Source organism: Sipha flava, unplaced genomic scaffold (genome assembly GCF_003268045.1).
Source record: "Sipha flava isolate LNK unplaced genomic scaffold, YSA_version1 209_pilon_pilon, whole genome shotgun sequence".
Taxonomy (NCBI): Eukaryota; Metazoa; Arthropoda; class Insecta; order Hemiptera; family Aphididae; genus Sipha; species Sipha flava.
Genome location: NW_020272821.1, coordinates 37,032 through 58,317, shown reverse-complemented (window position 1 = coordinate 58,317; position 21,286 = coordinate 37,032). Strand labels below are relative to the sequence as shown.

The window sequence follows — 21,286 nt, the reverse complement described above, 5'->3', positions numbered from 1 at the left end:
AAAATTCAGATAACAAGTTGTTATCATCACTTTATCTGTTATCAAGAATCTGATGAAACCTGAAATTCAATTATGAAATTTGAAAACATTCAATAGAATTCGCGAGTTTAAAATTTTTCATTTGTCTTAATAGTTTTCAAGTGAATATATATCAAAATAAAATAATGAAAAAAAGAGTGGTAATAACCGGTATGGGTGTCGTTTGTCCTGCTGGTGCCGATAAATTAACTTCTTGGAAAAATGTGTTATTGGGCAAATCGTTTGTTAGAAAACTAGACTATGACCTTTACAAAAATATTCCTACCAAAATCGCTGCAATTCTGGATGAACTGGATCTACCCGAATTGGTGCCCAAGAGCAAAATACGCACAATGGCCCCTTCAACTCGTCTAGCTTTGATTGCTGCCCAAGAAGCGGTTGACGATTCTAAAATATTTTCATGTAAAGTTGATAAAGAAAATATTGGAGTCAGTGTAGGAATAGGAATGGTAGATTTAGAAGATGTGTGTCAAACAGCCGAATCACTGGCAACTAGTTACAGTAAAGTCAGCCCATACTTTGTTCCTCGAATTCTACTCAACATGGCAGCTGGACAGATAAGTATGGCGTATGGTTTACAAGGGCCTAATCATGCTGTTTCTACTGCTTGTGCTACTGGAGCACATGCTATCGGAGATGGTTTTCGTTTTATTCAGTACGAACAAGCAAAAGCAATGATCTGTGGTGCTGCTGAATCATGTATTAGTCCTTTAACAATCGCTTCTTTTTGTAGACTACGTGCACTATCTACCCAAAATGAAACACCAGAATTGGCATCAAGACCATTCGATATGAATCGAGATGGTTTTGTAATGGGTGAAGGATCTGCTATAGTAGTTCTAGAAGAATTAGAACATGCACTCAATAGAAAAGCTCATATTTATGGAGAAATTCTCGGTTATGGCTTATCTGGTGATGCTGCACATTTAACATCACCATCAGAAAATGGTCAAGGAGCTTTTCTAGCTATGACTAGAGCTATACTAGATGCAAATGTAGATAAAACACAAATTACGTATGTAAATGCACATGCTACCTCGACTCCAATAGGAGATGCTATTGAGTTAACAGCAATCAAAAGAGTTTTTGATGAACATAGCATTAATGTACATGTTTCATCAACAAAAGGTACTCATGGTCATTTATTAGGGTCTGCAGGAAATTTAGAAAGTATTTTCACAATTCTTGCTTGTTATGAAGGATTAATTCCACCAACAGCAAATCTAGATAATATTTGTAATGAATCTAAAGGTTTAATTTGTGTTACCAAAAAACCAATGGAATGGAAACAAGAAAAAAGAATAGCAATAAAAAATGCATTTGGTTTTGGAGGTACAAATGCATGTCTTTGTTTCTCCAACTTTATTTCTTAATGATTTTTAACTAAATGAATCACAAAATGCCAAAGCTGTAAGTGCTTTTTGATGTCCTTCATATTCTCGTTCTATATTTCCAGTCTCTATGTTCCATAATCTGGCCATACCATCTGATGAAGCTAAAGTATTTAAAAAAAAAAAAGTAAATCAAAATTTAATAAGATAGAACCCATTATATGATTAGATACATTTATATATTAAAAACACAACACTGACTGCCAAATAATGTTAAATGAATATAGATACATAAATAATATGTTCAAAAATCAAGATTTTATTATTATATTAAAATGTTGATTAAATTTTGAAAATATTAATTTAATAAATATTTGATATTCATTTTTACTGTTCACATAAAATAATGATCTTAAGCAACTAATTAAAATATATTCATACATAAATGGCTATAAAAAAATATACTAATTTATCTTAGTAGCATTGTTAATAAGTTAACATAAGTTAGTGAACTATTGTAAACTATTTTGAAAAAAAATGTATTATAAATGTTGTGTATATTAAAAAAATGAACTGTCTTTATTCTAATATTGAATATAACCATTATTCATAGCAGATAATATACCTGTTAATAAATGCTCCGAGTCATTACTAAAAGCTGTATCCCATACCCATCTTTGGTGTTCATCTTTTAATTCTTGTTTTAAAGAAAAATCACTAGTTTTCCAAATACAAGCTGTTTGATCTGCTGAAGATGTTACTAATAGTCTATAAAAGTAACAATATTTCTTAAATCAGAGATAACAAATTAATATATTTATATATACACTTACGATGAATCTGGACTAAATTTACAATGAAGAGCATATTTTCTATGAGCAATCATTTTGTGCTTTGGACTGAGTCTAGTACCATTTCCATTCAACTTCCATAGGTAACAGTTTCCTTTATTATTTACAGAAGCAACATAATTTGCACTAGAGTCAATAGCCACACATTGTATGGAAGCATCAACTTCAGGTATCTAAGCTTAAGAAAAGTATAAACTGGAAGAAGATTAAATTTACAGAACTTAAATGATGTACTACACTTACAAGTTGTTCATTATGATCAGTTTTCAAATCCCACAGATGAAGTAAACCAGACTGATCACCCAATATTAACTCTCCTTGATTTGGATGAAGGCATATACTAGTAATAGGTGCATTTGTTTCAAATATACGCTGACACTGCAAGTTTCTAGATCTATATCATATTAATAATAGCCAACCAATAAAGTCAAATTTAACATTATTAGTATTTATTATTAGATTAAATGAATAATGAGATTTAATTTGATAGTTTTAATAAATTATTTTTACCTTAAATCCCAAACACGAGCACAGTAATCTTCTCCACATGTAAACATCCATTTGCCATCTTCATGAAATCCAACACCAGTTATGTTTTTTGAAATCCCTTCATAATTTAAAATTGGATTTGGATTGCTTGAATTTAAATCATACATACGAATGTGTTGAAATCCTACATACATATTATAAGTATGAATATGCAAATATGCATTATAAGATAAAGTTGACAAAATTACCTGCAGCAGCTAAGAGTTGTCTGTCAGGAGTTATTTCTAATGCATTTACTTGCTAAATACTTAGGTCAAGGAATCTAATACAATTAACTTAAAATAGTGAAATTATGGAAAAAATGAATACTTATTTTATATATGAAATATACATGAATAAATAACACATCATCATATTTAAAGAAATTAAATGGCAAAAAATGTTTTAATACTTATAAATTATCAAATATGTTATAGATTAGAATATATCATACACATTTATACTTTGGAATATGAAAGAATTTTAATTCATAAGCTGTATTCCATAATATTATCTCCTGTCTTATTTCAATACCTATGAATTATGATATAACAAAAGGTAATGGTCCCTAATGCATAATGAACAACAGTTTTTTTTTTTTTATACTTAAAATATGTTTAAATTAATACAATTCAATTTGACTTAGAACTCAATACTGTTGATAAAATACATTTTTACAATTTCAAATTCAGGTTTTGTACACAATGTTATATTTTAAATAACATTTTAAAGGATACAGAATCTAAATGTGTCAAGCTCCTATTGCAAACTCCAGTGTTTGCATGCCATAACTTAATTGTATGATCATATCCTCCAGTGGCCAACAGTACTTTTTCAGTCAATGCACTGTCTACCATTGTATTGTATACTATAAATTAATTAATTTAAAAAATGTTAACACTTAGTTCTAATACTATGTATGGTAATAATAATAATTCCAAATAAAATAAAACATTAGGTTGATTATTTTTGATTTTACATTTATTACAACTCAAACATTATTTTCATTTTCGGATCTGTGGTAGCAATATTTACTTAAACGTTAAACAGTATTGTTAATACAACTTTTAAGCACAGTTATCAATTTTAATTTAATATTGATATGTATTTTTAAGTTCTTATTACTCGTGTTATAAAAAAAAATGTAAGTTATCCTTATCATAACAGATTAACCATTCATTGTATAAGGAATATGTAGCAATACGCGCCTTACGAGGCGACACTGAATGATCAATATTTCCACTGTTCATCGTTGATAGCTGGTACCTACGTGAGTCACAGTATCAAAATCGTACTTTTTTTTTATAGTTAAGTGATTCATTAAATTTGTCAACAGATATCTAGTGATTTCTGGATTATTTAATTTTAAAAAGTACGTATATTTATGTTCACAATGATTTAGTTATTAATATTATATATATAATGTCATTATTTGATGTCTAATTTGAATTCAGAATGTACATGTTAACATGAACCTTCTGTAAATAGTATCAATTTTAATGAAGAATTTACTGAAATAAAATAAACAATATGGCCAATAAAGGTAATTTTGAACATTACATTATTCAATGATAAATATTTAACAGTTTTAATAAATTAATCCAAGCAAGTTTTTCAAAATTTAGATTGATTGTTTACTCAATTATGATTAATGAAAAATAGGAATACTCTACCTAGTTAAATCATTAATAAGTCCAAACAATGCAGTACATTTTAATTATTGACTTTAGTAACTATTCATCCTTATTTTTATTAGGCGGTCCAGAAACCGATGACAAATTAAGATTTCAAGTTGAACTTGAATTTGTCCAATGCTTGGCAAATCCAAATTATTTGAACTGTAAGTTTTTGTAAAAAAAATTTAAACTTTCTTTTCCATAAAATATTTTCTAATTATTAAACTATTCAGTTTTAGCTCAACGTGGCTACTTCAAAGATCAGTCGTTTATTAACTACTTAAAATATTTACTGTATTGGAAAGAACCAGATTATGCAAAATTTATCAAGTAATTATTTACACTTTTGCATTTATAAATTAAGTTATTTATTCTTCTTAAAATCGATAATTTTACTACCTTGTATTAATCAGTATATTGAATACATGGAAATATATTCCTTTACATTGTTTAAAAACTGATTTTAAATAATTTATACCAATAAATTAATGAATATTTAAAAATTGTACAACATTTTCATTTTATAATTTAAAACTTATTGCTTTAAATTAATCATAGAATTTAGTTTGTTATTAATTTACTCATACATACAAGTTGGTCCACGATACCCTGATTGAAATGTATCAGTAGATTTTTTATGTACAGTTTAATATAAGGGAGTATCATTAAATTATCTTTTACATTATGAGACCAATCATTCAATTTTATAGAAATATAAATTTTAAAAGGTACTTTTTCCAGACAGTTATGGAATAAAAATATAAATTTGTCTAAAAGTGTTTAATGTAACTGCTTTCCATTTAAGTATAAAAAGTAAATAATGTCCCGAAAAATATGGTTATATAGAAACACATTTTTTTAAATATATCATATTAATGAATTAACTTCAATGTATTTTAAATATTATACTCACCTATGTTTGTTAATTTTTCCAGGTATCCAATGTGCTTGTATTTTTTAGATCTCTTACAGCATGAGCCATTTAGAAAAGAAATAGCTACTGCTATTTGTTCAAAATTCATTGATGAACAGTTATTATTAATTTGGCAACATTATACTAGACGGCGTACTAAAATGATTCATACGGCATATGAACAAAATATGAATACAATGAATAAATCAAATTCATCAAATATCGGACAAGCCCAAACTAATGGCACAAATGGTATAATGCCAGCTTCTATGCCTATTCCTAAAGTTATGCCTCCCTAGTTATAAATTATTTGACTATTAATTTATCTAGATAATTTGAATAAATCATGTACATGTTTTATTTTATTTATGAAATGTTCAAAACAAAATGTGAATAATGCTGTGAAATGTTAACTATAAGTATTTATCTAAAAATAAAATTATTGGTAAATATTATAACTAGTTAATAATGATTCTTAATCGGTTTCAATAGCTCTTCGATAGTTGCATAAGAATCAAATTTTCTCATTTCAGAACCAGAGAAAACAGGACTATTGTTTAATGCCCTTATATAGGAATGAACGGGAATGGCCTGATGCCATGGAGCATGACAACAATGTGCCATAATTCTCCAATCATACCAATTTATAGCATTGAAAAGCATTATATCAGATCAAAAAAATTTTATATTATTTATCATTACAGTTAGAATGAGTGCGAATTTCATGAATTTTTAAATGAGATTAAAGTTAAGAAATATAAGCAAATGGTTAAAAGATTGTATTATTACCCTACTAATTAATATAGAATGATAAAAAATTTTTACTTACAAGTATATTATTATTCTAAAATTACTAGAACAATAATAATTAGATGAAACATTTTGAATTTAAATAATTTCAACTTAAATTATAACTAAATATGAATTATAATTTATATTTGAGAGGTGACATTATGAAGCATCAGATACCGGTTAATTTAAAATTATGAATTTTTATAATAAAATCATTTTTGTCCCTCTTTTATATGGTTTGTTTGACATCATAGGACGCTGCACCTGTTGTCTTGAAAATATCCAAAAACATATTTATGATTAATGGTTAGGTAATTGTTAAATAAAGGTTAATTGTAATAAATGATTGATGTCCTTCATAATTAGTACATTCACAATATTCAGTATTCATCAAGAAGCTATTATTTTAGTGTACATTTACATGTACCCTTACAATAAAATATATTGTTACATAGACATCATATATTGATGGGCATACCAGTATTTCCTGCTTACAAGCTTTTATGTACATTTATATTTAATTATGACAAAGGTACAAATTGTAATGTTACTTAGAATATGACCAATATGTTAATCATACTGATAATTGTAAACAATATACCTATATAATTTTTACTTTTTATATTATTTTTGTAACATTTTATTGAGACTTTTTGGATTTCTTAGTGTTACTATTATTTAATTAAGGAGATTGCAAGCCATGATTTTCTATCACATACATAATATGAGGATTTAAGCATTTTTTATTCCCAATGTACCAATTGATCAATTCGTAAAATAAAGAATTTGAACAGAATTGTCATAAAGTCTACTTTAGATTGTTTCCCTTCTTTTTTAATTTTGTTTCCTGAAAATCAACAATAATTCATTTTTTGATATATTTAGTGCAAAATTTCAAAATATAAAAAATTTGATCAAAAGCAAACTTAAAAAATTCAAATGATATCTTTAGATTCGCTGTGAATCTATGAATATAATGAATGATATTTATTTTAAGATTTTTCTAATTTGAGAGAATTTTAGAAAGATTTCTCATTTTAGTTCATTCAGAGATGCTGTAACTAGGGGTGGAAGACAGGCATAGGCGCAACTAGGATGAAAAATTTGGGGGGCTACAGCCCTCCTACCAAAATTTAAAATAACATGTAGATTATTTTTAACTTTGTTAAATACTGTTATTAGGTTAAAATTCAATAAGTATAAATGTATATTAATTATTAATAAATATTCTCGAGAAGAGTATTTGATTATTGATGTATGAAGAGCGTAATTTTTTTTTCCGTGCGTAAAAATCCCTAGTTCCACCTCCGGCTGTAAATATTTTCAGATTCAAAGGTTTTCATTTCAAATTTTATTAATTTTTTGTTTAGATTTATTTTTTAAATTTACAAAATTGATTAAACAAAATTTCTGATATTTATATTTATTATTCATCATTTTGTTCCACCCGAAAATACTTTCATAATAAAGTCTTTGTGGAGAATTAATTTACTTTTTCAAGCTCGGTAATCTTTTTTTTAGTTTTAACATAGATTTTTAAAATTAGTATTAATAGATTCGTCTTGAATCTTTGAAAATTGCCATGATTATAATTATAAATTTTTTGTTTTGAAAGAATATTAAAGAAAGAGGTTTTTCTTTATGAACCATCAAGCCCCATAATTTTACAATAAACTTGTAATAAGTATCAATGTATGTAATAACCATCATGAAATATGAATTCTTCAACTAGGTACCTACATGTTGACACTTCATATAGTATCTCTTATATGCATCCCAAGACTCCAGATTAAAAAATTTCAACATTTTTCGACCAAACGTTTAGTTTGTTTGTTTAACTAATTAACTATAATAATCAGGGGCTAATGTCACTGGGATTTAAAACTAGAGTGGCCACATATTTATACCTACCTATTGTTAGCATACAAAAGGTATAATAAAGAGAACACTTAAATACATTATAACTTTTAATATATATATACATACCATATATATATACATGAAAATTAAATTTAGATGGTTTAGATAAACATTTTTTATTTTTAGATTGTAAATAAAATATTAAATAAAATCATAAATATACATAAATAAATGTAAATAAATAACAGAAAACATCCACTTTAAGAAAATTTCATATGCAGAAATATATATATATATATATACATTTTTAAATGAAATGTTAATTTTTTTACAGTTTTTTTAAACAATTCTAAAATAGTTACAAAATTAAAGAAATATTTTTACACACTAGTATTTTAAAAGTATTGTATTACTTTCATCGCAATAAAAACATGAGAAATATTTCTGTCACCTATAATATTAATAATACTTTTGACTCTAGTTAAAGTGATAATATAATTTTTATTAAGGATTCAAATTTCAAATTAACGAAGAATCAAAAATAAGTTCAAATTTAGATAAAAAAAGTGTTTAGTGAATATAGCATAATAAAATGAAAAATATTACTGTAAGTTATTTACAATATATCTTAACCACTTAATTTAAACTAGGTAATTTGTTATATTTAACATATATAGAAGAAAAACAAACAGGTACTTATGATAAGGTAATTGCAAAATCTCTCTCTTTCATTCATAATACTATGAATATATTTCCTTTTAATTAACAATAATATTGGGGTTTTAGCTTTGGAATTATTCAACTAAACACTTTTTATAAACGTTTATTAAATTTTTATTTATTATTAATATATTCTATATTCTTCAATGATAAGTAAAAAATGTTCCATAAAATGAGAGGCCCAATATTTAAATTAACCATGAGGTCTTTCAGAGGATCGCAATGAAATGGAATATATAATAGTTAACTCAAATAAAAAGGTACAATGTGGTTTAATTTTGATTAGATTCTACTGTATTAATTTCTGACACTTCATTACCATCTGCTGAAGCAATTCCTATTTCTTCAGAAGGAAGATTGTCATTGTTTTGTTGTTCCATCTCAAAAGGTTCATTTAAAGGCAACTTATTATCTGTATTAAAATAAAGGTTATTTAGAGATTTTTCTTCTATGTACTTTCTTTCATCAGTTTCATTACTAGTTTGTGACACAAAATTGTCAACTGATTGTTCTTGACGATTTAAATTTTGCGATGATTCTTCATCATATGGTTGGTTATAATTTTGACATTTAATATTATATGTTGTATTATTACATTCAGTTTCAAATTGTTGATTTTGTTCTCTATAATTTTGGCTCATTTGATCATAATCATGTTTAGAATCAATATCAAGAGTATTTTTTTGATAGTCATTATCTTGCACATTTTGGAGTTGACTTTCTGAATTCTGTTGCATTTCTTCCATATTATTGTGTGGAGGTAATTGTTCCAAATTATTACTGAAACCATCTTGATAATCTTGATGTTCTATTTGTTCTACATTATTTTTTTCATCAACATTTTGTTGAACACTTTCTTGATCATGTATTAACACCACATCACTAAAACTACCAGATTCATAATGAGGTTCTATTTTTTGTTCCTCTTCTTTTTCAAATTCATCATGCTGTCTAGTATCTTGGTTTTGGCATGAATTTTCTTGTTCTTTGTCTCCATGTAATTGTTCTATATTATCTACAGAATCACCTTCATAGTTATCCAGGTCCATTGGAGCACTTGTTTGATGTGGACCTTCGTCTATGGTAGATTCATCTTTAGATATAGATTTTCTGTTCCATCGGTCTTCTTTTACAATATCATCAGAATCTCTATCACCCCATTTACTTGGCTTTCTAGGGCGGTCTTCATTATTCTCGCGAGGTTTGAATTTCGAATAATTTCCTTCATCTTTCTTGCCAGCTGACCACAGTGATCCCTGTTTATTATTTTGCCATTCTTCTTCATCATTCACTGCTCCACGTTTCCATATTTTTTGTTGTTCATCATATTCAGAGTTTTCTTCACGTCTCCAACGTTTTTGATTAGGATTTTCCCAGTCATCATTCCGTCGTCGATTTCCATTACCTCTCCATGGCGAAAGTCTAGAACCACGACCACCCCATCCATCAGAATCGCGGTTACCACCACGACCTCCCCATTTATCTATATCTCTTCCACCACCACGATTACCCCAATTATCTGAATCACGACCACCTCTGCCAACAGATGAATTATTGTCCATCCAATTATCTAAAACACATACAAAATATATATAAAGAATTAAATTATATTAACAAAATAAATGCATTCATTTAGTACTTAGTACCTCGGCCACGACCCATTGCATTTTGCATTAATGGTGGTCTCAAATTACCTCTTCCCATCATTCCTCCTCTATTTATACTTTGATTTTGCCAAATTGGAGGAGGAGCATTACTATCCCAATTAGGTCCACTGCTATTATCCCAATTAGGAACATTATTATTATCCCAGTTCGGTCCATTGTTGTATCCACTACGTCCTCTAAAACCTCCACGGCCTCCACGATTCCATCCTCCTCTTCCTCTCAGATTTCCATTGTCCAACAAAGGTGGTCTTGGACCATCTTAACAAAATATAAAGTAATCAAACAAATAAAGAATAAAAAAATTTAAATAATTATTAATCTACCTGGTCCTAATCCTTGCTGAAAACTTTGAGGTGGCATATTGAACATTTGGTTTGGAAGTGGTCCATTTGGCCCAAACATACCAGGAGATTTAAATGGTGGATTACCCATGTTATCTTGAATTACATGTTCAAGAATTTGGTGCAGAGAATTATTTTGAATTAAAATATCTTTTACATTATCAATTTGTGCTAAATTAGGAGCCTGTGCCATACTCAATCCTTCCTTTACAGACAGACGACCAACATTATTCTGACTGTTTACTTCTTCACTAACCTTATCTCCCCAGCGTGATGACTTCCTTTCCCTTTGTTCAGGTCCTTTGAGACGATTTCTTGGATCTAGTCTTTGGGACAAATCATCTCTTTGACCACGATCATTTTTATTTTCACGATCTTTGAATCTATCAATTCTTTCTCTGCTGTCACGACTACGATTTCTATTATCCCGTCCACGATTTCGGTCCTCTCTATCATTATTTCTATCAGTGTCTTTGGACTCTTCCTGATCAGAGTTCCCTAATGTATTAGGATCATACTTTTCATTTCCTAAATTAGAACTATTAGTATTTTGTGAAAAATTAGACAGATTTGGAAGTGTTGGAGGAGGAGGTAAATTAAATTGCATAATAGTTGATGGATCTAATTGATTTGGAGGATTTGTTGCAATGAGATTATCCTTTTGATTTGTATGTGATAAAGTAGGCGCAGTACTTGTTCCAGATGTTACAGTAGATGGATTCATTCCCATCATTGTTTGAGCAGAAGAAATTGCAGTAGCTAGAATAAAAAATAACATTAAAAAAAAAAAAAAAAACCCAATGAAATATAGCAATTTAAATTTATTGAAATAATTTTTAGTGAGCTGACCTTGTGATGGTAAATTTATTCCGAAAGGAAAAGACATCATCATATCGGTGGGAACACCTAGTGATTTTGGTGCATCACTAGTTATTGTCATTTGTTGTGGATTTCCCATCATAGCCATATTTGCTAAAATATAATGGTCATTAAAAAAATATTCAGTAATATTAATTTTAATAACTAACGTGGAGGTCCAAAGGGTGATGGCATTCTATTCATCATCATCATAGAAGGATGACCCATACTCATAGGTGCCATGGTGCCCGGCATTATTGGGTTCATCATTGGATTAATTAGTCCTGAAAATAATATTTATATAATGCATTTTAAAATATTCAAAAATAAGTATAAAATGTAAACATACTAGGGTTGATTCCAAATGGATTAGGCATACTCATTGTCTGTGGCAAATTGAAATTAATTTGATTAGGCTGACTGTTCTGTGCTGGAGACATTTGCATTTGAACACTAGGTGACTGCACACCTTGTGTATCAAAAAAATTAGATGCAGTTAATGGTTGTTGATTTCCTTCAGTTAACTTTTCTTCTTCTTTTTTTTCATTTTTCTTAGAAGTACGCAACATTTTTAAATGAGCTAAAAGAGAAAAACCCAGTATGATACTATTACTAATTGTTTTAAGTGCGGGTCTTTGGTTACGTTGGTCACATATATACATAAATTTAATTTGCAAGATTATTGTGATGTCAAATATATATTGAGTATTTCAACTTTAACAATCCAAAATTATGTACCAAATTATATAGTCAATTTTATAGTTTATAATAAATTTAGTCTTAAAACAAAGAGTATAAAATGTATAGTTCAAAATTACTTTTATCAACAACTGAATTATTCAGGGTTTCACAAAAATTGGAATTTAATAATTTAACTGATTTAACAAAAACTATGAAGTAACCACTATAAAACATTAAATATTAGACTAGATATTAAATAAATTAAAATTATTTGTTAAAATTGATCATACAAAAATGTCAGTTTTAAACAAAGATTGTATTATATTTACATATCACTTACTTTTTAACCATTCAGGCATTGTATCTTCATCTAACATCCCTCCAATTTCCAATTCATCATAATCTATTTCTTTGTTTAATTTTTCCCATGGTATGTATGAAACACCATCATCAATTTCCCAATAATCTTTCCATTCTTTGTCTTTCATTGCTTGACCAGGAGCCCAAGCAATCTAAAAAAAATAAATGAACATAATAATCTTTTATTAATTTAGTAAATGGCTAATAGATTCAGGATACTGAAGAGACAAAAAGCAAAATAAAAAGTTAAGTTAGGTTAATATCAATACATGACATAATACAATGGTCTCAAACTCAAATTACCAATGAGCTATATGTTTACAACTAAGATTCACGGGAAAACATCTTTTTTTTTTTACTCATTTTAATATTAAATCTAAAATAAACAAAATAAATTAAGACAAAATGTATTTCATTTATTGATTATAATTATGAAAAAATTGATATTGTACTGTATATCAATTTTTTTTTTAATAATAATAATAATAATTATTATTATTTATTTTTAATTTTAAGCAGTACTTGGAACTTGACATCTCTTATTTTGTACCAGACTGTCAAAATATAAAATATTTTATAAAAAAAAAAAAAAATCAAGATTTTTGAATAAATATTAATCGCAGGCCGCGTGTTTGAGACCACTATCATAGTACACGTACTGAAAATTTGATTTTATTAAAAACTAGTCTGCTGTAAATTTTGCTGTATATTTTTATTTTTACATCAGTTTTTCATAATTATTAAGAAAAATATTGGAAAATTTTTAAAATAACCTTTTTTTAAGTACCAACTAAATAACATTTTCTATTAAAAATGTACTATGGTAAATCAGAGCAATTTTTCTGTTCAAAATTGTATACACAAACACAAAAACAAAAAAAAAACCTACATCAAAGTAAAATCAATAAGTAAGAAATATCTTTCTTGTTTCACTCAGAATCTATAAATCACTTAATGATTACTTATGATCACTTTATTAACATTTATAATTTCATTATGTATTTTGTTAAGTTCATAAAAATAATTCATGATTTCTTAATAACTTTCAAACATTAATAATTTTCCCAATGTATTGAAAAAACAATTATATCAGTTTTAATAAATTTAATACTTTTATATAAAAAAAACACACTTATAAATATACATATACATATTAACAATTATTACCGTCATGGGTTTTCCTTGTAATCTTTCCCCTTGATATTTACTCATTATACGAGCAGCATCTTGCCTTCGATTCATACACAAAAAGGCACACCCTCTAGGAGATATTAAATTTAATGAAACAATATCACCAATTGGTTGAAATAATCCATATAAATCATCTTGGTGAATGAGTTTCGATAGATGACCGACCCAAAGAGTAGTGCTCACAACTATAAATGGGATTAAAATTAAATTAAATTAAATATTATAATTAAAAAATAATTTATCTACCAGCTAAATGATTCTTTTTGAATGGAGGTAAATATTTCTTTCTTCTCTCCCTATCTCTTTCGCGATCTTTTTCTCGTTCACGTTGACGTTCACGACTACTTTTCCTTGGAGATCTTTTTCGAGATGAACTTGATGAATAACCATCTCGTCTTGAATCTCGTTTATTATGAGGAGGTGATGCTATGTGATCTAAATCAATCACTTCTGGTTTAGACTGATTTGGATCATCATAAGAGCTACATAATTATTATAAATTATTTAAAAATTATATCTTACATATTACAGTAATAAACTAATAAAAATAGCGTTAATAATTTAACTGTCACATACATTATTTGGGATAAAGGTTTATGGTGAGCTTCTAATGTCATTAAAGGTTGTTGCTGTTGGTACATATTTTGTGTATTATACAACTGATTAGCATAAGGATTTGACATATTAACAGTTTGGGAAACCATAGGAGCTGGTTTTAATTCACATTCTGAAGCAAATGGTAGATTCTGAAATAAAAATTTTCTATTTAATTATATACTTGAAATAATTAGTTTAAATAATTTAAAATGATGTATCATTAACAAAATAATTATCTAGTAGAATCAAAACTTAAATCTAAGTACTTACTGAGCTGGAAATATTTGCTCGGACTCTGGATCACTCGTTCATTATATAAACCTACCTTTCGATGTCTCGTTAACGCTGAAATTTTTTTTTTTTTTTTTGAGGAACAACTAAACAAAAGTAGGCACAGGGACTCGTGTTTGGACTGACAAATTGTTTCTTTGAATTTCATAAAGAATAGCTTAATAATAATAGGCTAAAGCTACACATGTACTATTGTTGGTAATCTTACCTGAACAGTCTGAGCAAGATGCTTGTCGAACTCCGCTTCTTTTCTCATTTCTTTAATCTTGTCCAACTCTGCCAGCTGTTTAGACTGTGTGGACATTAGCCCTTCGACATTGCGCAATGTGCGCAGAACTTCTGGGTTACTCAATAGGCTGAATTTAAAAAATACAAAACAATAGAAAATATCTCTAAAAACCTGAATTCAGTTCAAAATCGAAAATGCAAATGAATAATTGCCACTAATTTCCTATTGAAAATTGGATGATTTGATAAAATAAGTATATAATATTCATTAAAAATCTTATAAATTTACAAATGTAAATCAATATGAATTTTAAAATTATGATACCAAAAGACTACCATTTGATAAAAATATATATAATATAATATAATCTGTATATTGAATAAATTATATATTATACAAATTATTCAATAATAACCAATTTTATTACTCTTTTTAGAATTTAATGCTATTCTTGAAAATATTTATCTAATCAAAGAAATTCAATTACTTATTGATAATTAAAAATGTTTATTTAAATTATTGACAATGTCTAAATATATTGATTTATTTAACAATAATACAATAATAAATATAACAAAAATGAGTTAAAAGTTAATGCTCATAAATAATTAATAATAATTAATTTTAAATCTAAAAAATTACCAATTTATTTCATTGAGTTTCTCCCAAGTGGATAATAATCAACCAATTCATGGAAACATTTTTTATCAATTAGTTTTTAAAATTCATGCAATCCAAACACGAAGTATGCGCATAACAATTAATAAGAAACATAAATATCAAGATCTTAATGAAATATCATAAAGCTAATTTTCAAATTATGAAATTAAATAATCCTGTAAATATTACCAAACTGCAAATATGGTATGTTTTTTAAATTGTAATATTTCAAAAATAACCAATTCAATATATTTTTGGTAGATACTTGAATATATATTTAATTATATTTTAATTCAAATATAAATTTAAAAAATTGATGTTGAACAAGTACCTAAAATAAAAATTTGCCTAGTAAAATATTAAAACATTTACATGCTTTTTATTTAATTTTCATAACACAATTCCTTAATATTTTAATGATAGTAAAAAATATACATTATTTGAAATATCATCATTAAAAAGCAACAAATCCAACAAAAATATTAAAACTTCATAGAAGACAACACATTCATATTTAAATTAAATAAAACCTATTTTGTAACATGTGGTTTTTTTTATACATATATTTATACAACATAATATAATACCTTAAAAAAAAAAAAAATTGATTCTCACAGAAAATTTTAGAATACAAACCTTTGAAGCGTATAAGTCTCTTGTCTTAATGTAATAGTAGGTTTCAAATTCTGAAATAATCTACAGTAGCTATATAGTATCTTAAAATTGTGGAATATTTTGCTACAATTTAAAAATGGTAAATAAATAAAGTGAATAAATGTAAACCAATTTTTAGATATTTAATTACATATACCATTAGTAAAACATAATCAAAAGTACTTTTTTTGAATGTATATTTTCTAAACAATATGAAATATCATTTATAAATTATACATATTTTCTATACCAATGCCCTAAATAACTATTAAGCTTTAAATATTAATTTCATGGTTTGTAGTTTTTAATATTTAAAAGTCACAATTGAGTTTCTCAAATATTTGATAGCAGTATAATTAATCTGCTCTTATATATTGGCATATCTTATTTGAAATTTTAATTAAAATAAAACAAACCTGTCAAGTCCTTCGATGGCAGTATTTTGATTCTGATGTTGTTGAAACTCAGGAGATTGATTAAGCATTTCTTCTTCATCATCACCATAATCATAATCAAGAATTTTTTTATCAAATAATTTTACCTAAAATAAATTATGTTTAAAATGGCATTTCTTATTAAATATTTATAAGCATAATATTGAAAAACCATTGTTTAAGTAAAATAATTACCCCATCAGATTTTTTTACTTGAGGTGATGTAGATAATTGACCTGGTTGCTTTTTTAGCAATGACTGAATAGCTTGTATATGTTCAAGGATAGCTGGATCTATAGGCTTATTATCATTATCTATGCTTTGTGACTAAATCGTAAATTAAATTCATAAATATATATTAATTACATTCATAACAACAAAGTTTACTCTTTGTAACTAATTTAACTGTTACCTGCAAAGCATCAAAGTTTTTAGACATATCTTCTTTAACTGGAGTATTTTCTTGACTTTTGAAAAGATCTGTTTTGACACCTATTAAATAGATATAATGATAAATTAAAAACGTTTTAAATTTATTTTTCACAAAATGACAAACTTTTAACCAAAAAATACTGTCAAATATTTACAATGAGTGTTAAATAACATATCAGTGTGATGGATTGAAAGTTTAAATAATTTAATAAATAAATATGATGCAAGATTATTTATACTTAATGAATAAACCAAACACCCAAAATAATTACTAATTTATCTTTTAATATTAAATTATCAATTTACCTTAAAGATTGGTTTATTATTCCAAAGACCCGCCAATTAATATCTTAAATAAATTAACTATAATAAAAAACATTTGATTCAAATGTACTATTTTAAATTGTACATGCTCATTTTTTTAATGTATTTTTTAAACCATAGACTATTATATTATAAATTTTTTTAAAAAATAAAAAATATTTATAATTAGTTAATATTTTTTTAGATAAATTGATATTTATATGTTAAGTAAATTAACTTATAAAATGTCAAACATTATATTTAAAAAGTTAACAATCAATATCATCAATGAAAAATATCCACCAAGAAAACAAAATTGTTGAGAATTTTGTTGTTCATTAAATTGTGTGAATTCGAAAACAACAAAATATCATCAACAAAGATAAGTCTATCACAATGCATTAAATATAATGAAAATTGACTTTTAATCTTGATTAACTATCTAACAGTTATAATAAAACTAGATGTTTATAAACATCAAATTTGTTTATTAAAGTTAATCAGTGCATCTCCAAATTTATCTTGATTAATACATATTAATGTATAAATTTATAGATAAAAAAAATCTGTGGCAATATAATTAATACTAAACTAACAACAGAGCTATAATAGAAATAGCAACATTTACAGCATATTGGTTTTTAACAAAATCATATCTTTCTTTTTATTGTAAATCAAAATATAACAATCGTAATTTTAACTGAATACTGAATTTACTTGTATCATCATTTTTATATGTGGTATAATTTTCAACAAAAAAATATTTCAAAGCTATTTATAATCAATATAGAATATTAAAGTGACAAAATGTCTTGAAAATTTACTATGAAGTTTTTTCTACATATATATTATTAATAAAAGAAATTTTTTTTTTGACAAAACGATAAAGACCACAAAAATCTGCTACTTTTTTGTAGTTGAAAATTCATAACAATTATAATACTTAAGGCTTGAACGATACAAGATTTTTCATAAGGTTTTCTTTGTAGCAAAAATAAAAATTTACTTGAAAGTCCTAAAAAAGTTTTATAAACATTATAAAATAAAAATTTAAGAAATCAAACATTTAAACAAATTTTCATTAAACAATATTAGTTATTCAGTTGTTATCCTATAAATATTAATCATAAAGACAGTAAAACCATTGACCCATTTTTTATCTCATCTAACCTAAAAGTTTCACTTCCTTTTTTTAATCAATGTGAAACAAATCTATGAAATACAAAATATTTAAATAATGGATAGTATTTAAATTTTACATAGCTCCCAAAAAATGTTTCTTTTTTTATTTTTAACTCATCCTTAATAAAAAAATTAGTTCTTTTCTAACATCAACTATCATAATATAAGCTGATCTACTAAACATCTTTCAATCAAAATTGTTTTTTCAAGAACACAAGAATCATATTTTTTGGCTGAAGCTTTATGCACGCATATTTTCTATTAACTTGAGGCATTATTCAAAAAACACAATTGTACAAGCCTACATGAGGTTGATTCTATGAGAATGGGTCACCATAGGGACAACCAGCACCACTACATTGCAGCCAAAATATCTCAACTTCGGAGCAATAAGCTAGTCCGACGTACAGTGGAGCTCCCCTTCTTGTTGCACCAACTAGATTTTAAATTAATGTTGGTTAATCAATCCAGGACATTTCACCCCTGCCACTATTTTGGCTATACAGGCTAGTGATGGGTTATTTTTTCTAGAGCAATGGTTTCAAAATTAATAGAAAAATACAGCAATACCATACACACATCTCTTATTCACACAACTTATTTCTTTTTAAAAAGCTTAATATGTAGTGTTGATTTGAATTATGTATTCAATTTAAGATAATTAAATTATTTTAATTTAGAAATAATAATATTAATCTTAGATGTTTAATTTCCTAATATAAATCTCATATATCTTACAATACATATGCAAGGGGTTCAATTTCCATTAATACCTAAATGGTTCTTGCAAAAATAATAAGGCCTATAATCTATATTATTATCAATAAAGTATAAATGTAATGCTAATCAGGACAAATAACTTGAAACATCTTAATTTTCTTATCTTTTGATACCAAGTTATTGACAGATCAAAAGATATTAACAATCAACATAATAAAATTTACTTAATCTAATATAATTATAAATAACAATTTAAAATATTTATTTTTAATAAATTACTTAGTTTTGGACTGTTATCAATTGTGGATAAAGGGTTTATTTGTGTATGTTCACTATAATCAGGATTGGCAGCCAAATCAAATATGGGTTGAATAATGTCAGTGGTGAAAACAGCATTCTTTTGCCACAAATTTAATACTCGTATAACTTTACTCTAAAAAAATAATAAACAAATGACTAATATACTAGATAAGATTTCAACAATTGTCCACATACTTTATCTTCTTCAGGACAAGCAAATAAATGAGTAAAAGTTGTCCTAAGATTACGAGCAAATCTAGGAGCAAATACATCTTTGTCGTTTCCAAACTGATGTCGAGATTGCCTGACTATTGAATCAATCACATATAAACCAGGAATCTTGTACTCAGGTTTGCACTGTTGAAAATATAAAAAAACATTTTTGATTTTGTGATATAACACTAATATAATGTTTACCTTCTGTATGAATTTCTCAACACACTGGACGACATGTTTATACAGTTTGATAGCTTTAATAGCGTTACGAGTGATCGCAGTCATCTTAGCTTTTGATATAGGTGGCTTCATTTCCATAATGGAATAGAGCTGAAAAAGAAGAGAAGGCATTTTCATTAAATAAATCAGTCATCTTTGGAACACTTGGCCAAGAGGAAAAGTAAGTGAAGGATGACGTCCATTGATTATGAAAATAAGGAGTAAAACACCATGGCTCGTGCAAAGAATTTTATCATTCTAATCAATCCGGATACAATCGACCATCTGTTCGGATTAAAACGTAGGAACGACACCACAAACAAGCGCACGGCAAGAATCTAGCAACGAAAACTTGCTGTTCGACTATGCTAATAATTATTTCATTTACCTCGAATGTGAACGCTTTGACGGCCTCCATATCGACTATGTAGTTTCACTTTACAAACGCGTAAACACGATTACCGCGAATGTTTTGCGTCTCAGATTTATCGCACAATATTGACGTGAATAAGAAAAGGCGGCGGCGGCGGCGCTTGGATCAACACGGCATTCCGGTGGTCGCCAGCACCTGGACGCGATCCGTTAAAGTTGTAGATGATGTCGCCGTTGTTATTCTGACGTCTTCGATCGTGAAAAACACAGCAGACGTTCAACTGACATTCAGCAAAACTCGTATGTTCCAACGCTGACAACAGCGGCAGCCCGTACGGTAAAGTATTGCGCGTAGGGATGTCAAAAAAACATCGATGTTTTAAGCTAAAAAATCGATGTTCAACATCGATGTTTAGGTTTCGATACTTTACATCGATGTGTCACGTTTACCGATGTTTTAATTTTGATATTTGCTTTACCTATCTCCGATGCTTAAGGATATTACACAAAATATTTTTAAAATTTTTCATTTGCAAACAATAAAATATAGATATACATATAATTATAATTTATATTAACTTGGTTATAAAACAAATCAAAACAAATCCTAATTCAAATTAATATAGTCTTATCGCTAGAAAAATAATATAACAGCCTTGTATTTCTGTAATACCTAATTATATTTATAGAAATAAACTAAAATATTTCCCAAAAATAAATAAATGAAACCGGTTATGTGGAAAATCGGTATCAAAATTGATTTTTTTAAATAACTTGGCCGATCAATTTTGGCTTCGATATGAATGACAACACTGTTTTCAATTTTAATTATGTATAAAAAATGTTGTTATAACTTACGAATTTATTGT

At 26.8% G+C, this 21,286-nt stretch overlaps 4 protein-coding genes across 5 annotated transcripts; 2 read left to right on the top strand and 2 right to left on the bottom strand.

The window, feature by feature from the left end:
• The first annotated feature begins 98 nt into the window (after nucleotides 1-98).
• On the top strand, nucleotides 99-1,427 carry LOC112682736 (3-oxoacyl-[acyl-carrier-protein] synthase, mitochondrial). Of its 2 annotated transcripts, XM_025553425.1 has the most exons (2): nucleotides 99-694; nucleotides 773-1,427. In XM_025553425.1, exons 1-2 carry the CDS (start codon nucleotides 165-167, stop codon nucleotides 1,410-1,412), a joined length of 1,170 nt encoding a protein of 389 aa, XP_025409210.1. In that variant the 5' UTR covers nucleotides 99-164; the 3' UTR covers nucleotides 1,413-1,427. The 2 variants fall into 2 exon arrangements, with proteins under 2 accessions (XP_025409210.1, XP_025409209.1); XM_025553424.1 differs by having other exon boundaries at nucleotides 99-1,427.
• On the bottom strand, nucleotides 1,355-3,891 carry LOC112682737 (target of rapamycin complex subunit lst8). The gene is made up of 8 exons (XM_025553426.1): nucleotides 3,729-3,891; nucleotides 3,487-3,617; nucleotides 2,959-3,010; nucleotides 2,732-2,894; nucleotides 2,465-2,615; nucleotides 2,204-2,394; nucleotides 1,996-2,138; nucleotides 1,355-1,534 (listed from the first exon to the last, which is right to left on the bottom strand). Exons 2-8 carry the CDS (start codon nucleotides 3,604-3,606, stop codon nucleotides 1,419-1,421), a joined length of 936 nt encoding a protein of 311 aa, XP_025409211.1. The 5' UTR covers nucleotides 3,607-3,617; nucleotides 3,729-3,891; the 3' UTR covers nucleotides 1,355-1,418.
• A 122-nt stretch (nucleotides 3,892-4,013) lies between these two features.
• On the top strand, nucleotides 4,014-5,796 carry LOC112682738 (mediator of RNA polymerase II transcription subunit 31). The gene is made up of 5 exons (XM_025553428.1): nucleotides 4,014-4,121; nucleotides 4,204-4,292; nucleotides 4,506-4,589; nucleotides 4,659-4,755; nucleotides 5,361-5,796. The coding sequence occupies exons 2-5, from the start codon at nucleotides 4,280-4,282 to the stop codon at nucleotides 5,635-5,637; spliced, it is 471 nt and encodes a 156-aa protein (XP_025409213.1). The 5' UTR covers nucleotides 4,014-4,121; nucleotides 4,204-4,279; the 3' UTR covers nucleotides 5,638-5,796.
• Nucleotides 5,797-8,963: 3,167 nt separating this feature from the next.
• On the bottom strand, nucleotides 8,964-20,775 carry LOC112682725 (splicing factor, arginine/serine-rich 15). Its single transcript, XM_025553412.1, has 18 exons — nucleotides 20,434-20,775; nucleotides 20,028-20,156; nucleotides 19,806-19,967; nucleotides 19,590-19,743; nucleotides 17,086-17,165; nucleotides 16,869-17,000; nucleotides 16,656-16,780; nucleotides 14,905-15,052; nucleotides 14,385-14,554; nucleotides 14,055-14,290; nucleotides 13,785-13,993; nucleotides 12,598-12,769; nucleotides 11,926-12,156; nucleotides 11,747-11,860; nucleotides 11,568-11,690; nucleotides 10,701-11,477; nucleotides 10,357-10,635; nucleotides 8,964-10,280 (listed from the first exon to the last, which is right to left on the bottom strand). The coding sequence occupies exons 1-18, from the start codon at nucleotides 20,461-20,463 to the stop codon at nucleotides 8,983-8,985; spliced, it is 4,569 nt and encodes a 1,522-aa protein (XP_025409197.1). The 5' UTR covers nucleotides 20,464-20,775; the 3' UTR covers nucleotides 8,964-8,982.
• Between the last annotated feature and the right edge of the window lie 511 nt (nucleotides 20,776-21,286).

Bases quoted from the DNA above. Each gene is read 5' to 3' on its own strand.
- LOC112682725 (XM_025553412.1), bottom strand. From the start codon at position 20,463: ATGGAGGCCGTCAAAGCGTTCACATTCGAG. The intron at 19,744-19,805 runs GTATGTGGACAA...TTATTTTTTTAG, and splicing joins CTTGTCCTGAAGAAGATAAA to AGTAAAGTTATACGAGTATT. The intron at 14,555-14,904 runs GTAAGATTACCA...TTTTTATTTCAG, and splicing joins ATCTTGCTCAGACTGTTCAG to AATCTACCATTTGCTTCAGA.
- LOC112682738 (XM_025553428.1), top strand. The intron at 4,590-4,658 runs GTAAGTTTTTGT...TAAACTATTCAG, and splicing joins AAATCCAAATTATTTGAACT to TTTTAGCTCAACGTGGCTAC. The intron at 4,756-5,360 runs GTAATTATTTAC...TAATTTTTCCAG, and splicing joins GATTATGCAAAATTTATCAA to GTATCCAATGTGCTTGTATT.
- LOC112682736 (XM_025553424.1), top strand. From the start codon at position 165: ATGAAAAAAAGAGTGGTAATAACCGGTATGGGTGTCGTTTGTCCTGCT.
- LOC112682737 (XM_025553426.1), bottom strand. From the start codon at position 3,606: ATGGTAGACAGTGCATTGACTGAAAAAGTACTGTTGGCCACTGGAGGA. The intron at 3,011-3,486 runs GTATCCTTTAAA...CTAAGTATTTAG, and splicing joins GCTTGACACATTTAGATTCT to CAAGTAAATGCATTAGAAAT. The intron at 1,535-1,995 runs GTATATTATCTG...TAAATACTTTAG, and splicing joins CTCGGAGCATTTATTAACAG to CTTCATCAGATGGTATGGCC.